The 16990-nt window shown below is 55.9% G+C and overlaps 1 protein-coding gene across 4 annotated transcripts; it reads left to right on the top strand.

Moving 5' to 3' along the window:
• The first annotated feature begins 4169 nt into the window (after positions 1-4169).
• SLC27A4 (solute carrier family 27 member 4) lies at positions 4170-16990 on the top strand. 4 transcript variants are annotated; one of them, XM_066366991.1, is made up of 14 exons: positions 4187-4318; positions 4513-4651; positions 6418-6584; positions 8210-8604; positions 10149-10307; positions 12117-12186; positions 12298-12389; positions 13168-13277; positions 13507-13716; positions 13936-14062; positions 14744-14878; positions 15074-15238; positions 15330-15476; positions 16191-16990. In XM_066366991.1, the coding sequence occupies exons 3-14, from the start codon at positions 6424-6426 to the stop codon at positions 16346-16348; spliced, it is 1929 nt and encodes a 642-aa protein (XP_066223088.1). In that variant the 5' UTR covers positions 4187-4318; positions 4513-4651; positions 6418-6423; the 3' UTR covers positions 16349-16990. The 4 variants fall into 4 exon arrangements, with proteins under 4 accessions (XP_066223090.1, XP_066223088.1, XP_066223089.1 ...); XM_066366992.1 differs by having other exon boundaries at positions 4189-4318; positions 4524-4651; XM_066366993.1 differs by lacking the exon at positions 4513-4651 and having other exon boundaries at positions 4170-4318.

Below are 16990 nucleotides of genomic sequence, written 5' to 3'. Positions count from 1 at the left end.
GGGTGGAGCCTGACCAGGTGGTGGCACAGTGGATAGAGCGTTGGACTGGCATGCAAAGGATCCAGGTTCGAGACCCCGAGGTCACCAGCTTGAGCGCAGGCTCATCTGGTTTGAGCAAAAGCCCACCAGCTTGAACCCAAGGTCGCTGGCTCCAGTAAGGGGCTACTCGGTCTGCTGAAGGCTCGCGGTCAAGGCACATATGAGAAAGCAATCAATGAACAACTAAGGTGTTGCAACGCGCAATGAAAAACTAATGATTGATGCTTCTCATCTCTCTCCATTCCTGTCTGTCTTTGTTCTCTCTCTCTGACTCACTCTCTGTCTCTGTAAAAAATAAAAAAATAAAAATAAAAAAGTTTTAGATCATGGGGTGGCATTTCTGTCACCACCTGGAGAAAAACTGTACTGGCCATCATTGCCATTTACTGAGTTCTTACTGCAGCCCATGAGGCCCCGTCAACTTCTGTCTAAACACTGAAACGTTCATCTCAGTAAACCATGTTGTTTTTTGTCCTGTCTCTGTCCCCAGGTCATTACATAGCTCCTTGTCATTCACATCCGTACGCAAATGTCACCTCAGAGGGGCCTTCCTGGACCACACCGTCTGAAGTGGCTCCTCCCCTCCCTCACATCACCTTGTTGTCTTTAGGGTGCTTACCGCTCTGAAATTAGTTCTTTATAAGTTCCACGTCTGCTCCAGGCGGGCAGGGGCCTGTCCTCTCCCTTCACTGCTGGGACCCGTGCTCAGCACACAGGAGGGGCGTGTTGCTTCATCGTTGAAGGGCAGGATGTCAAGCCCTGTGCTGAGCACCCCGCATACAAGATCTTATTCTGTCCCCACAACAATCTTGCTTCATGGTGGAGACCCTGCTTCTCTGGTTCAGGGAGTGTCCTGGGCTCACACAGCGGGGAGTGGTGGAGCTTGTCCTGGGATGCACAGGTCTTGAGTCCTCTTGCGGTGGCCACAGAGACTTCCCCTTTCCCTCTGCCTAACAAAAGCCGTAGGTAGCTGATGGCCAGCGCAGTGTTCGGGGACACAGGCTCTAAAGGCAGATAGGCCTGCCCCGCCACTGACCAGCTCTGTCTGCGCCCCTGCAGTGGTCATGGCCCTCCTTCAAGCCTGTTTTCTCATCTGTAAAATGGGAAGAGGATAAGCCTATCTCACAACAGGGCCGTGTGCATCTGTAGTGCTTTCGCACTTAGGAAATGGACCCTGTTGTTTGCCAGGGAGGCCCTTTGAGGCCTCTGAAGTCACCATGTACACAATAAGCCAGAGGTATTTTTTTGCACACACCCAGAGTGGGAGGATTTACACAGCTCAGAGGTCACTATTGCCAAATACAGCTGAATATCTATCTGCGGGGTAGGTGCTTACTGTGTCCCAGGGGCCAAACCATTCGGTCCTCTGGGGAGGTTTAATTCAAGTGAGTCCAAATGACAGTCTCTGAGAAGTCTGGCGATTTTAGCGCTCAGGTTAGTTCTCTAATGCAGAGCAGATGGGGGCCGTGTCTGTGGAAAGGAGCCCACTGTGAGGTCAGCCTAAGCTGGGCCTGCCCCACAAATGACAGCACCGAGCTCCTGCCCTTCCTGGGAACCTCCGATGCCTCTCCACTGCGCCAGGATAGACTCAGCCTGGCACACAAACACCTTCCCAATCCCTCTCCAGCCCATGGCCTGTCCCTGCCCACATATCCTGAGGCACAAGCCAATTACTCCTCAATCACTTCACAGATGTCTTCTGAGTGTTTGACTGCTGGGGGTTCTCCGTGATCAAGATGGTTGCATCCCCACCCTGTTGGAGCTGAGCAACTTGATGGCAGTCCCAAGTGCCAACCCTGTCCTGACAGCTTGGCATGCATTATCTCATTGAATCCATACTTGGCCACACGAGGCAGGGACTGTGATGGCTGTATTTCTACACTACAAATGAGACACTGAGGCTCCACAGGGGGAGGTAGTTTGCCCAGCGTCTCACAGTTGCGGCTGGAAGTGCGACCCAGAGGCGTCTGACCGCAAAGCAATGTGTGGTGGGCGTTGATCGAAGCGCAGCGAGCACTTGGTGAGGGACAGCCTAGTCTAGCGAGTGGATCTCCACTCGCCCTCTCTGTGTCCAACTAGACTGCGAGCAACCTGAAGGCAGGCTGTCTTGTTTCCTCCGTGTCTCCTTGCACCTACCCCTCAGCCTAGCCCAGTGTCTGGTGGCTTTACTGTGCGGCTTCACCAATGTGACTGGCCTGGGTGGAGGAGAACAGGGAGGCTGGTTAACACCTCCCTCTTCAAAGTTCTCATTTGTCTTCTTTGCATATGACCTCAGCAGTTGATGTAGAAATGATCATATTTATACCCGTGGCCCCTGGTGTGGATATAAGGTCAGAGCTTCCAATTCATCCTCACTGTTGTTCATTCAACAGACGTTTATCAAACTTCTGTTATTTGCTAAGCCCTGTGGGTACCATGAGAGATAATAGTGGCCCTGGCCTGGTAGCTTACTTGGTTGGAGTGTCATCCCGATACGCCAAGGTTGCAGGTCTGATCCTCAGCCAGGGCACGTGAAAGACCCAATATATGAATGCATAAATAAGTGGAACAGCCTGGCCTGTGGTGGCGCAGTGGATAAAGTGTCGACCTGGAAACACTGAGGTCGCCGGTTCAAAACCCTGGGCTTGCCTGGTCAAGGCACATATGGGAGTTGATGCTTCCTGCTCCTCCTTTCTGTCTGTCTGTCTGTCTCTCTCTCTCTCTCTTTCCTCTCTAAAAAATGAATAAATGAATAAAAATTTTTTGAAAAAAAATAAGTGGAACAACAAATTGATGTTTCTCTCTCTCTCTCTCAAATCAATTAAAGAGAGAGAGAAAGAGATAACCCGGACTGGGTGGTTCAATTGGTTAGAACACCATCCTGAAGTGCAGAGGTTGCCAGTTCGATCCCTGGTCTGGGCACATACAGGAGCAGATCAATGTTCCTGTCTCTCTGTTTCTCCTTTCCTCTCTAGCTAAAATCAATCAATAAAAAAAAAATTTAAAGAGAGAGATAATCTTCATGTCTAGATTTTGTAGGTGCTTCTCATGGCCAATAAGCCTGTAAAGCTACAATAACAAATATGTCAAGTGCTAATTCAAATGATACTCACGACTCTCCACACAAACCCTGTAAGGTAAGCACTATTAGTATGTCCTCATTTCTACCTATAAGAAGAAATGGAGCCCTGACTTGGTAGCTAAGTTGATTAAAGCGATGTCCCAATATGCCAAGGTTGAGGGTTTGATCCCTGGTCAGGGCACATATAAGAATCAACCACTGCTCTGACCGGTGGTGGCACAATGGATAGAGTGTTGACCTGGGATGCTAAGGTCCCAGGTTTGAAACCTCTAGGTCTCTGGCTTGAGCCTGGGCTCATCTGGCTTGAGTATGGGAGCAGTGACATGATCCCATGTTCTCAGGCTTGAGCCCAAAGGTCACTGGCTTGAAGCCCAAGGCCACTGGCTTGAGCAAGGGGCCACTGGCTCAGCTGGTCAAGGCACATATGAGAAGCAATCAATGAACAACTAAAGTGACACAATTACAAGTTGATGCTTCTCACCTCTCTCCCTTCTTGTCTCTCTCTCATGCTACATAAAAAAAAGAGAACCAACTAATGAATGCATAAATAAGTGGGAAAAAATCAATGCTTCTCTCTCTCTTCCTTCCTCTCTCTAAAACCAATAAATTTAAAAAAGAAGAAGAAACGGAGAGAACATGACTCAATTCTGTTGGATCTCCACACTGTGCAATACTGCCTCCTGATTGTAATACTCACGGGGAAGAGTGCTTTAATTTACCTAGGTCTCCCAAAAAGAATGCACCTTATACTCTGGAAGAAGTAGGTCCAAATACTTAGACCAAAAATTCATTTTTAATCCCTATGAACAGACCCTGAAAACTTTCCTTACACCTTTTAAGGACTTGTACAGGACTAAGGGATTAGCACTAAGGGATTAGATTAAGGAATTTATTCAAAGACACATGGCAAAGGTGGATGCCCAGCATGTTTTGATTATCAAGGAACCAAGTTTTCAGAGGCTCAGAGCTGCACAGGTCTGGGAAGCTGGCCAAGCGCACAGCGCTCAGCAGGTAGCACGACGAATATGGTCATTGACTTGGAGGTTGGTTTGTTGCAGGGTTCAGAGCAATTAGAGGCCAAAGTTAGGTACAGGTCTCCGTATCTGTGTCAGATTGCTTACAAGATAACATGGATGGAAAAGGATTCCAAGTTCATTGTTGTCCCAGAAGCAGAGGTGAGAGGTGCTCAGGTCTGCAGGTCCTCTGAATCTTTTAAAGGTACTGTGACCATAAAATAAAATACCCAAATGGAATTGAGGGTGGGGCTCTACTTTTGTTGGAATTCGAACCCACAACCTATGAATTCCAAACTCATCGAGCAGTCCGACGCGCTATCCATTGAGTCACAGAGCCAGTTACTGGAGTTAATCCTTTCTTTGCTAACCTCTCTGTCTGAAAGCTACACTTTTAAGCTCTCTTCTAGGTGTGGCGCTGGGTCTTTGCTAAACTCCTCCCGGGTTTAAACGCTGACTCCAATTCTCTGCCAACGTTGCTGGTGAGGGTGCTCTCACCCACGTGCCGACACCCGGGGATTAGGAGTTCGGGTCCCAGGTAGAGCCTGCCTGTCTCTCACCGGTCCTGGGCGGGGAGAGGGGGGTGTTGGGGGGGGGATCTCCGCCGCGCGGACTACAACTCCCAGAGTGCCAAGAGGCCGTCGCGCGCGCAGGGCGGGCTGGGCCAGGCGGCATCGGGAGCGCCGGGGCTGCGCTGCGCCGCTGGCTCTGCGGCTCGCCTACCGCCGGGAAGGCGCGGAAGGCGGTGTTGCCGGCCGGAGCAGCCGGTTTGGGCTGCTGGAAGCGCACAGAGGAGGAGCGCCGAGGGCGGGCGGTGCTGGGCGGCGGGCGGGGCTGGCCGGGCCATGCAGGGCGCAGAGCCGGCGAAGGGCTGCTGAGACCCGGCTCTGCGCGCCCAGGGGCGGCTGATGCCCCCCGCGCTCCCCACTCCGCTGCCGCAGCCGGGCCGCATCTGGACGGGGCCCCGCGCGGCGGGGCCGACGCCGGGTGAGCATAAGACGGGAGAGTAGGTCCCCGGGCGGGGGAATGTGTCCGGCCCCTTCCAAGGGAGGTGACGGTGCCGGCCTGGGGTGGGAGGCGCACCCTGCTGCTTTGTCTTCTTGCCAGGAGCTCGGCTACCCTGGCTCTTTAGGGGCCAGGGCTGTCCGCAGTGACCTGGGACAGGGGCCCGAAGGAATTAGGCATCCCCTCGTCTCCACACCTAGACCCTAGCACCCAGCCTTCCGGGACGGGATCCTACCCTCTGCTCGGGCGGGCTCTGGGAGGCCAGAAGTCTGAGGACCTTGGAGACCCTGGTTTTGGATTTGGGGGCTCAGGTTCAGTGCTCCTTCCCGGCTTTTCCTTTTCGCATGAAGGAGGGGGTGGTGGTCTGTAAGGGCTCCTTGTAGTCCAGACTGTGCCCTCATCCTGGCTCTCAGGCTCTCAGGCTACATTACAGCCGTGACCTTCACCCCCTTACCAGGAATAGGAGGATCCTAAGAAAACCTCAGTCCCGTCCACTGCCCCTTTGAGCAAACCCGTAAAGCGCCAGGAATAGAATCCAAGTGTCTTCATCTCAGCCCAGCCAGCTGTTCTTCTCCCCCTGAGCCCAGTCCCTAGACAGTCATCTGAGTGTGCTTGTGGGGGTGCCTTCAAGGCCCTCTTCCTCTCAATCACCTTTCCCCTCTGGGCGGTCACCTCAGACACCTCCGGACTCGACCACGTTTGCTCTGTCGCCCTCTACGGGCCAGCGGAGACATGGATGGCGCTGTCAGAGCCTCTGGGTAGGGACAGAGCAGGGTCCCTTCCCAGTTAGCTGCCCATTTGGATATTGTGGCTTGGCCTGTCATCCACAGAACCTCCCTAGGACTTTGAGTACCAAGTCGAGCTAGGGGCACATAAGTTAGTAACCCTCTCCAAGCCATTTTGTTTAGGGACTGGATGTTAGGATAGTTGACTGTCCTATTTTGTCTGAAAGGATTTCTGAGAACAAGTCTCACTACACCCCTTGTGCACAGGGGGAGACTTAAGTTCTGAAGTGGGAAAGGGACTTGCCCAGGGTCACTTGAGAATCATGGGAGAGCTGGGACAAGGGGGTTAGAACCCAGCCTCCTGTCACCCCTGCAACTCACCTTAAGACCCATGCCTCTAACCTGACCCTTCCAGGCAGGCAGCCTTGGAAAGGGACCCCATCCTCAGCTACCCCATTCAGTATTGCTAAGCCTCACTTCAGGTTGGCCCCTGGGGGTCACAGTGGCCTGGCTGACTGTGCCAGAAAGTGGGGGACTGAGGCATTTGAATCCACTGACTACCCTGTGCCCATAGGCCACCATGCTGCTCGGGGCATCTCTCGTGGGAGTGTTGCTGTTCTCCAAGCTGGTGCTGAAACTGCCCTGGACCCAAGTGGGCTTTTCCCTGCTGCTCCTCTACCTGGGGTCTGGGGGCTGGCGCTTTGTCCGGATCTTCATCAAGACCATCAGGCGCGATGTCTTGTGAGTACCTGGTCTAACCCTTCTGGGTATCTCCCACACCTCTCTGGGCTCCTGGTTCCCAGAATTTCCCCTAGACCACAGCCTTGGCCTCTCCCAGTACAGGGTACCTGAGCACCAAGGAGCAGCCTCTGCTTCATAACCTTCCCCTGGCACTAGTACCTGGACCTCCATCTCCAGTGGCACAGTCTCCTGGGGAATCTCCCTAGCTTGGTGCTCCTTAGCTTGGGCCATACTTGGGGGCCTGGGACATTACGTGGAACACCAGATATGTTGAGGAGACATTTGAAGGGGGTTTAAAGGACATGCTGTAGCTTTTGAGATGGTGACAAGAACCCTGGGGGAAAGGTCCTGTCCTTGGATGCCATGAGTCCGAGAGGGCACTGAGTTCGAGAGCAGGGCCCAGAATAAGATGTCTGGGAGAACCTGTACCCCAAGGAATGTCAGGTGTGCTCCACAGAGATGTCTTATGCCAGAAACACCTGCTGCCACCTTCTCTGCCAGCTGCCCCAGGCTCTGGGGTCCGGAGAGGAGCAGGGCACACCCAGTCTGGGCCAAGCTTAGGCTGCTCAGGGAGATAAATAGAGGACACAATAGTCCCTGAACTGGCAGTGTCATGCAGGTAGAGACCTTGGCAGTCTTGCTCACCATAGTGTCCCAGTGCCCAACACAGTGACCCACACCCAGGACAGGCAGCTCAGCACTTGTCAATCTGGGTTGATTGCAAAACGAAGTACTGAGTGGCCACTGCAGGACAGGTGGCAGCAGCAGAGAGCTGTGGGAGTGCGGACAGAAGTGGCTTTAGGCCAGGGCCCGGGGGGATGAATCAGAGGTCTCCTGGAGGAAAAGTCGTGTTTTCTTTTTTTGTTTTGGAAAAGTTGTTGTTCTTGAGAGCTACCTCAGGGTGGTGGGAGCAAGGGTTTCCAGCCAGAGGGTATGGCATCAGCAAAGGCGTAGAAGCCAGGAAGCTGGGAGAGTCGGGGTCAGAGGTGGCAGGGGCAGGGCAGGAAAGGGGTGGGGGTGGCCAGCGATTCCACAGACAGCTGCTGAACATCTCTGTGCCTGGCACTGAGTGGGGCCCGGAGGACAAGGTCGTGAACAGGACAGAGCCCTCTCCTTGCTGGGCTCACAGACAGGAAGAACAGACAAACCGCCAACTCATCCTTTATTTACTATGGCGATGTGGGGGGAGGTATGTTACGGTATTGTGGGAGGCCCCGAAAGAGGAGGTTGTACCTTGACTTGGGCCCTGGAGTCCTGGAAGGCTCTGACGGAACGGCAGGCGCAGAGCAGGCATGGACGGGAGTAGGAGTTGAACTCTGGAGCCAGAGAAGCCTGGGCTTCAAAGTTCAGTTCAACCGCATTCCGCCCCATGTAGCGAGGGCAAGCCACCTGCTGGCAGAGCCTCAGTTTCCCCTCTGTACAGGGGAAGGAGTAGACACCCCTGTCCTTGTGTGATGTCAGTGAGCTGGTGTGGGTAACTGCTCAGCACACAGGTGGGCAAGGGGAGTCTTGCAAGTGACGGGGATCAGGAACCTCAGGCCCAAGGGGCAGCACCCTGGGCCAGGATATCGGGACCCCCGCTCCCAACCCCAGTGGTCATAGCTCCCTTGCTGGCTCCCACACAGCGGTGGCATGGTGCTCCTGAAGGTGAAGACGAAGGTCCGGCGGTATCTGCGGCAGCGGCGGACGGTACCCATTTTGTTTGCCTCTACGGTACAGCGCCACCCAGACAAGACTGCCCTGATCTCTGAGGGCACAAACACCCACTGGACCTTCCGTCAGCTGGATGACTACTCAAGCAGTGTGGCCAACTTCCTGCAGGCCCAGGGCCTGGCCTCCGGTGATGTGGCTGCCCTCTTCATGGAGAACCGCAATGAGTTTGTGGGCTTGTGGCTGGGCATGGCCAAGCTGGGTGTGGAGGCGGCCCTGATCAACACCAACCTCCGACGGGACGCCCTGCGCCACTGCCTGACCACCTCCCAGGCCAGGGTCCTCATCTTTGGCAGCGAGATGGCCCCAGGTGAACCCCAAAGGGGCAGGGGGCAGGGAGGGAATCCCATGAGTCCTTGCACAGACCGCATCCTCCCTCCATCCCTGGGGAGGCTGTGTAGCTCAGAGTTTGAGACAGCCTGTGTTCTGCCAGTGGTAAGGATGACCCTAAGTAAGAGATGGGAATTCTCTGTGCCTCCTACCATTTTCTTTTCTTTTTGTATTTTTTTTCTGAAGTGAGAAGCAGGGAGGCAAAGAGACAGACTCCTGCGTGCGCCCAACTGGGGTCCACCCAGCATGCCCAGTAGGGGGCGATGCTCTGCCTATCTAGGGCATTGCTCCGCTGTGATTGGAGCCATTCTAGTGCCTGAGGCGGAGGCCAGGGAGCCATCCTCAGTGCCCAGGCCAACTTTGCTCCTTGGCTGCAGGAGGGGAAGAGAGAGAGAAAGAAAGTAGAGGGGGAAAGGTGGAGAAGCAGATGGGTGCTTCTCCTGTGTGCCCTGGCCGGGAATCGAACCTGGGACTTCCACACTTCGGACTGACACTCTACCGCTAAGCCAACCGGCCAGGGCCCCTCCTACCATTTTCAAGATGATACTTTACCTGAAGCACTAACAAAGTGGCTGGTACTAGCTGAGCCCTCAGATTGGATGTAACCATTCTTGTGACTGGTTAGACCTCATTTCCTCACCTTGAAATGGGAACGAGAGTGTTCTCTGCTGTCCGGAGAGCTTCTGTTTTATGTGCTGTGGCTGAGCATGCTGCTTTGCAGGGGCAGCTCTAATCTTACAGAGCCTGGGGAGGAAGGGGTTGTCGGCAGCTTTGTAGGTGAGGAGACTGAGGTTCATAGTGGTGTGAGGAACTCACCCAAAGTCGCACAACTGGTAAGTGGCAGGACCCAGATTTGGCCTGAGCTTGGCCACAGTGTCCCTATTCTTTGTCCCCATGGTGCAGTGGTTTGTGGTTTATTAAGATGTTGAAAGGAGAGGAGGAAGGACTCATCCATAAGAAGGGAGGTGTTTGGACAAATCAAGAGGAAGTCAGGGGAAATGGGGCCGAGTGGGTGGCTGTGACTGGCTCATGACTGGCTCTTGCCTGGGGCGGGTGACCCTCTGGACGTCTGTAATGCACAGGGGAGCCTGAGAGAAGGTTCCCACTATCTGAAGAGACTGTACTCCAGTTCTCCCTTCTAACCAGATATCCACGGACTAGCCCAAGACAGGGTGAGTGCCAACCTTGGTGAGATAGGGCTGCCTTCGATTCCCAGCCTCAGCACATTCTGGCTGTGAGGAAGCCCCTCCCATTCTCAGAGCCTCCGTTTCCTCATCTGTAAAATGGACTGATACTGGTACCCACGTCCTAGGATGTGTGAGCAGGAGAATGCGTGTGAAGAGCCCACTGTGTAGCTAGTCAGCAGCTAATGGGAGCTACTGCTCCTATCAGTATTTTCCCTATAATCGGGTCCCGGGTGCTTCTTTCTCCCCCCAGCCAGCCAGCCTCCCCTGACAACATGAGCAGAGTTCCTGGAACTCAGGGTTTCCTGGCCTGCCTTTTCATCTGCTGTCTCCCCTGTAGCTGTCTCCGAGATCCATTCCAGCCTGGACGCTTCAATCAGATTCTTCTGCTCCGGTCCATGGGAGCCCGGCTCAGTGCCCACTGGTACTGAGCACCTGGACCCCTTGCTAGAAGATGCCCCCAAGCACCTGCCCAGTCGCCCTGACAAGGGCTTCACAGGTGAGCCTCCCACCCCATAGAGGGGCTGTGAATAGCCACGGACAGACCACGGGCCTCAGGGCCAGAGGCCTGGGCTCTGCATATCTGCTGTGTGACCTAGAATGAGTCGTGTCACCTCCCTTTTCCATCTGGGAGAATGGGGACAGGAACCCTGGGGTTGCCGTGCGGGTTAAATGAGCTGACGTGTGTGAAGGTGCTAGGCACGGTGTCAAGTGCAGCGGAGCTCACAGAATTCCATTCTGAGTTGAACGAGCCTTCGTGGGTGCCTGACTGTGTAGGGTCATGTGGAGCCCAGGAACCTGCTGTTTCTGAATTTTGTTTGGGGTGGGGCCAGGAGCAAGACCCTTCAAATACTTATCCGGCACCTGTTCCGGGCAGGCCCCAGCTGGGCTGTGATCCTCTCTCTGCACTGGGGGCCGACCTTCCGCACGCCTCCTCCAGGCAGTCCCCTGGGCCCTCTTGGCTCTCTTCTTCCACACTGCCTGCGGCACCAAGAGCTTGCTGTATCTCCTGGTAGCTAGAGCTTGGACTGAGTTCAGATCCTGCCTCTGCTCTCCCTTTGTGTGACCCTCGGAGCCTTGGTTCATACAGCCGTAAAATTGGGGATGGTAACATAACCTATTTTGTGGAGTGACTTTGACTATTGAAAAATATGCAGTGGGAAGCTAGGGTGTGACAGTAACTGGTCATTGTCCTCATTATAGTCATTTAACCTCTGTCATATGCAGATCTCATCTCTTGATGCTTTTTGTAAGGCACTCGAGGGCAGGGACCCAGGCAGGTTCCATCTGGTGCCCTCGTGGCGTGTAGTTTAGGGCTGGCAAACAGCAGGAGATGGTTGATGTGGAACATTCTGTCATCCCATGGTGTTCCAGATCTCTTGGGGCCTCCAGCTGGGGCCTAGCCTCCTACAGAAACCAGAATGTGAAAGGCTCTGAACTGGGCTGCAGGGTGGGGAGAAGGAATGGTCAGGCTGCTATCTCAGCGCCCTGCTTCCTGCAGCTAATGCCTCCCCATGCTCTAAGATTGGGGTAGGCGTCACCTCCTATAGGAAGCCCACCCTGATGCCTCCTCCCCTCCTGAAGCCTGGGTCAAGAACCGCCACTGGGCCTGACCAGGCGGTGGCGCAGTGGATAAAGTGTCGGACTGGGATGCAGAGGACCCAGGTTTGAGACCCCGAGGTCGCCAGCTTGAGCGCGTGCTCATCTGGTTTGAGCAAAAGCTCACCAGCTTGGACCCAAGGTCGCTGGCTCGAGCAAGGGGTTACTCGGTCTGCTGAAGGCCCGTGGTCAAGGCACATATGAGAAGGCAATCAATGAACAACTAAGGTGTCGCAACGAAAAACTGATGATTGATGCTTCTCATCTCTCTCCGTTCCTGTCTGTCTGCTATCCCTGCCTATCCTTCTCTCTGACTCTCTCTGTCCCTGTTAAAAAAAAAAAAAAAAAAGAACCGCCATGGGCTTTGACAGGCCCTGTGCTTTCTGGCACTGTATGCTTGGTACTGGAATGCCTGTGTCTTCGTCTTCCTGTCCCGCTTGGCTGCAGCCTTCACTAGGGCAGAGCCTGTACCCGTCTTAGTCACTGATGTCTCCCTGGTCCTGGCACAGAGTGAGGGCCCAGAAGTTTGTTGATGAAACAGGTGCAGGCACGAGAGCAGAGCGGAGCCTGGGGTCAGCAGAGTAGGCTTTTTGGAGGAGGTGTGATAGGAAGAGGTATTGAATGATACACACATACAGATGTCCGTCTGACCCCGTGCTTGGCCCTGTGCTGCTGCCTCTCACAGCGCTTATGTGTCTGTTTCCTTCAGATAAACTCTTCTACATCTACACGTCGGGCACCACAGGGCTGCCCAAGGCTGCCATCGTGGTGCACAGCAGGTAAGGGGCGAGGGCCCGGGGGGAGAGCTGGGGGTGGCAGGGCCCAGGAGCCTCCCCTCCTGCCCTCCCAGGGGCCCACTGAGCGCTCCACCTCTGCCCTCCCCCTCCCAGGTACTACCGCATGGCTTCCCTGGTGTACTACGGGTTTCGCATGCGGCCCGATGACATTATCTACGACTGCCTCCCGCTCTACCACTCTGCAGGTAACCTGGGCCCCCTCCAACTCCAGAACCTCTGGTGCCTCGAGCCCCACCCCCCTGGCCAGGTAGCATGTTGCAGTAGAAACACGTGAGCTTTGGAGTCAAATCAGATTCCGTTCCAGACGTGGCCACTGACCGGAGCTCGGAATGAGGATGGCCACACCAGTCTGATGGCCTGTGTGGCTGTGTCCCTCGGGGCACCTGGGCTGGTCTCACTTGTCAGTTTATTTCCACCGACATACACGGCCTTGCTGCTTGGTTTTAGGATCTTAGGACAGAGATGGAATAAATATAGTTTCTGCCCTCATGGTGCTTAGGGTTGGGTATGTGTTTGGGGCAGGATGAATGATGGGAAGCCCCCTCACATGATATAAGAAATAGCATGGTGAGTGTGGGACGGCCAGGGAACGGGAGCTCAGCTCAAGGGAAGAGCCCATTGATGGCCAAGAAGGCTTCCTGGAAGAAGCATGCCCAAGGCAAGAAGATGTGAGGTGCAGAAGCCAGGTGGGCTAGGTGGGTCCCCCCAGCTGAGTGGCAGCATTATGAGTATAGGAGCAGGAACCTGGGGCCTGCTCTGTAAGTTCTGGGGGAATGTATCCTTGATCCCATAGGCACTGGGGAGCCATGGAAGATATCTGACTAGGGGAGAGGTATGATCATTAGTGTTGGAGAGAGGACAAGAAGGAGAGACCAAGGAAAAGGGCCTTTGGGCTGGGCAAGAGGAGGCTCTGGAGGGAAGGTCTGCCATCTTCCTGACCTCCAGAGCCCACTCTGCCTGCAGGAAACATCGTGGGGGTCGGGCAGTGCCTGCTCCATGGCGTTACTGTGGTCATCCGGAAGAAGTTCTCAGCCTCCCGGTTCTGGGATGATTGTATCAAGTACAACTGCACGGTGAGTAAGTGGGAAGGGGATGAGCCACCCCGTCCCCTCATGGGGACATCTGTCTGACAGCTGAGGCAGCCAGTTGTTCACTGTTCAGATGGGGAGGCTGAGGCCCAGAGAGGAGAAGGCCTGTCCCTGCTGGGGAGGGCCGGAAGTAGCAGGGGCAGGGCCCGAAGGCACTGGGAGGGTGGGTGTCAGCCACCCCAGGGACCCAGACGCATGCCAGGTCTGCCCCCAGGTCGTGCAGTACATCGGCGAGCTGTGCCGCTACCTCCTGAACCAGCCGCCCCGGGAGGCGGAAAGGCAGCACCGGGTGCGCATGGCACTGGGCAACGGCCTCCGGCAGTCCATCTGGACCGAGTTTTCTAGTCGCTTCAACATCCGCCAGGTGGCCGAGTTCTACGGGGCCACTGAGTGTAACTGCAGCCTGGGCAACTTCGACAGCCAGGTACGACCCAGGTTGGCACGCAGCTGGCCCACAGAAAGCACAGGCATTAGAGGGGAGGGCAGAGTTCCAGCGAAGGAGTGTGGGCGCTGAGTGGCCCCAACACACACTGGGCAACGGCCTCCGGCAGTCCATCTGGACCGAGTTTTCTAGTCGTTACTCATAATGCTGCCACTCAGTGTCAGACCCGCGTGGCCCAGGCCCAAGTCTTGGCCTTTACAGGTGGGAGCCTGTGGCTTCAACAGCCGCATCCTGTCCTTCGTGTACCCAATCCGGCTGGTTCGTGTCAACGAGGACACCATGGAGCTGATCCGGGGGCCCAATGGCGTCTGCATTCCCTGCAAGCCAGGTCTGTCCTGGGCTTGGAATTGGAGGTCCCCAGGGAGGGGTTGGCCCAGCAGAGAGACAAGACAGGAATGGGTGGGTAGGTGACCCTGTTCTGACCGATAGCCATCCATCAGCTCTTCTCTTAGGGCTGTGAGTTGTGTATCTCTGCTCCCATCAGTCCATGTATCCATTTTTCACCATCCCACCCATCCGTCAGCCCATTCATTCACTTTCGTGTTGAGTATCCTGGGTCTAGGCCGCCTGGGATGAACCTCGCTCAGCCCGTTAGCTCTGTGCCGGGTCCTGCCTCTGCAGGGGGGCTGGTGGCAGCACTGCTCACGGGTGGTTTTGAGGATCATGTGGTGCAGATAGGAAGCTCAGGAGCTGAGCCAGGAGCCCAGGGCGTGCTGGCTTTGGCCAGACTGTCCAAGTCAGGCCTGGCCACCCTCTCATCCATTTATTCATCTTTCCATCTGCTCAGCTGACCGGACATCACTAAGGCCTGCAGGTGTCAGGGTTGCCAAGAGCAGCTCCCTGCTCGGGGTGGGGGCAGGGTGGTGCCCAGGCTAGCAGAAGAAATGGGCATTTCTGTGGGAAGCCATGTGACGGAAGTCAGATCCACGTGCAGGGTGCATTTGGGGCCAGGGGGACCAGTGGAAGAGGCCACCCAGAGCAAATGTGGCCTGGCCTTCCCTGCCCCCAGGTGAGCCGGGCCAGCTGGTGGGCCGCATCATCCAGCAGGACCCCCTGCGGCGCTTCGATGGCTACCTCAACCAGGGTGCCAACAACAAGATTGCCAAGGACGTCTTCAACAAGGGGGACCAGGCCTACCTCACCGGTGGGTGCGCCTCTCCCAAGCCATTCAGAGCCCTGTCAGAGAGCGGGGGTGGAGGAGGATGGAGGGCCTTCCCCACCTTCAGAGAATACCTTTCCAGGACTCCCTACAGCAACGCCAATCACTGGGATCCAGCAGAGGGCCCGACTCCTGCCCTCGGGCTGTGAGCCTGCCTTGGCTAACACGACCCCTCCCCAGGCGATGTGCTGGTGATGGATGAGCTGGGCTACCTGTACTTCCGAGACCGCACGGGGGACACGTTCCGCTGGAAAGGCGAGAACGTGTCCACCACGGAGGTGGAGGGCGTTCTCAGCCGCCTGCTGGACATGGTCGATGTGGCAGTGTACGGCGTCGAGGTGCCAGGTATCTGTGTAGGGCAGTGGGAGGTGGTGGGTGTGTGTGGGGAGGCAGAGGGGGCACTGCCAGCCACTCACTGTCCACTCCCTGCCCTTAGGAACTGAGGGCCGAGCTGGGATGGCTGCCGTGGCAAACGCCACTGTCAGCTGTGACCTGGAGCGCTTTGCACAGCTCCTGGAGAAGGAGCTGCCCCTCTACGCCCGCCCTATCTTCCTGCGCTTCCTGCCCGAACTTCACAAAACAGGTCTGTCCCTGCCTGCCCCAGCGGGCGGGGTCCCGGCCCAGGCCCCTTCCTGGGTGGCCGGCCTAGCCAGCAGGACACCCAGACCCAGACCCCACCCTGCTCTCCTTAGTCCTTTGCCCTGCCCTGGCCCACCAGCTGCTCGGCCTCTAGCCCCAATTGCGTGGCTACCCCCACATGGTCACCGTGTCAGCCCTGCCCTGATACCATTAAGAAAAAAACTGCAGCTACTAACACTGTTTCAGAGGTGTTAAAATCTGACAATGTGTATCTTAGAATCCATGGAATACAGTTAAACCCTCTGGTGTTGATAAGTATATTAAATACCATCACACCTGTACTTGGGAGGTGCTCAGATGAAAGTTCACAGAAGACCCAAGTTCTGCTCCTCCCTCTGCTGTCACTCACTCTGGCCATGGACAAATAGCTTCCCTGCTTCAGGTTGTGGTTTCCCCATTTGTAAAAAGTGGGTGGGTAATGAACCCCCCTTCCCACTCCCCACCCCATCCCGCCCCTTTGCCAGGGCTCTCTGAGAACCACTGTGTAATGAGCGGAGGGAGCCTTCTTTGCAAACTGTAAAGGAGTCTGCCCTCCATAGGTGCCTTTTCCTACGTCTCTTCAGCCCTCTCTCTGTCTCCAGCCCTACTGGGTGGGTTCCCGGGAGCTCAGCCCCTGCCCCGCACCCTCTGACTCTTTCCCGGTCTTCCGCTTCCTCAGGGACGTTCAAGTTACTGAAGACGGAGCTGCGGAAGGAGGGCTTTGACCCTGCGGTCGTGAAAGACCCGCTGTTCTACCTGGATGCCCGGAGGGGCCGCTATGTCCCACTGGACCAAGAGGCCTACACCCGAATCCGGGCTGGCGAGGAGAAGCTGTGATTGTCCCTGGACCCTCTCGGGGCCAGCGGGTGCTGGATCCAGAGCCCCAGCTCCCACCCCAGAGGGGTCCTGGGCAATGCCAGACCAAAGCAGGCAGGGCCAGGTACCTCGACTGTGAGGTTCTGACCCCCCTCAAACTGCCAAGTGACTCACTGCCGCCTCCCCCTTGCCCCAGTGGCTTTTTGTGAAAGCCCTGTGTCCACAGATGTCTTCGAGGCCAGGCAGGGCCCCAGGCTGAGACTGACTGGGCCCCTCAGGATGATGTCTCGGGTCAGGTGAGGGGGAGGTGGAGGGTTGCCAAGCACTCCTCAGAGAGCAGGAGTTTGTCAATGGGACCAGGGCAGAAGCCCCAGTACTCAGGAAGCCAGCAGAGTGGGCAGGGGTAGAGGCTGTCGATCAGCTGGTCGAAGAGGATCCTGGTCCCGGAGCTGCAGGCTGAGAGAAGGCCCCAACCTGCAGCAGGCCATCGGACTGAACATCCTTCCTCTCTCGTCCTCTCCCTGGGTGGCTGCCTGGCGTCCCTCAGGCAGGGCCCTTCTGTCTGTGTGGGTCTGTCCATGTCACCTCCATCTCAGCCCTGACCTGGCTTTGAGAGCAGGGGTGGGAGGCACTCAGGGGCCAATAAACTCTGCCTTGACTCCC

The sequence above is a fragment of the Saccopteryx leptura genome, chromosome 2 (genome assembly GCF_036850995.1).
Source record: "Saccopteryx leptura isolate mSacLep1 chromosome 2, mSacLep1_pri_phased_curated, whole genome shotgun sequence".
In the NCBI taxonomy this organism is placed as follows: Eukaryota; Metazoa; Chordata; class Mammalia; order Chiroptera; family Emballonuridae; genus Saccopteryx; species Saccopteryx leptura.
This window is presented reverse-complemented; position numbering and strand designations above follow the sequence as displayed.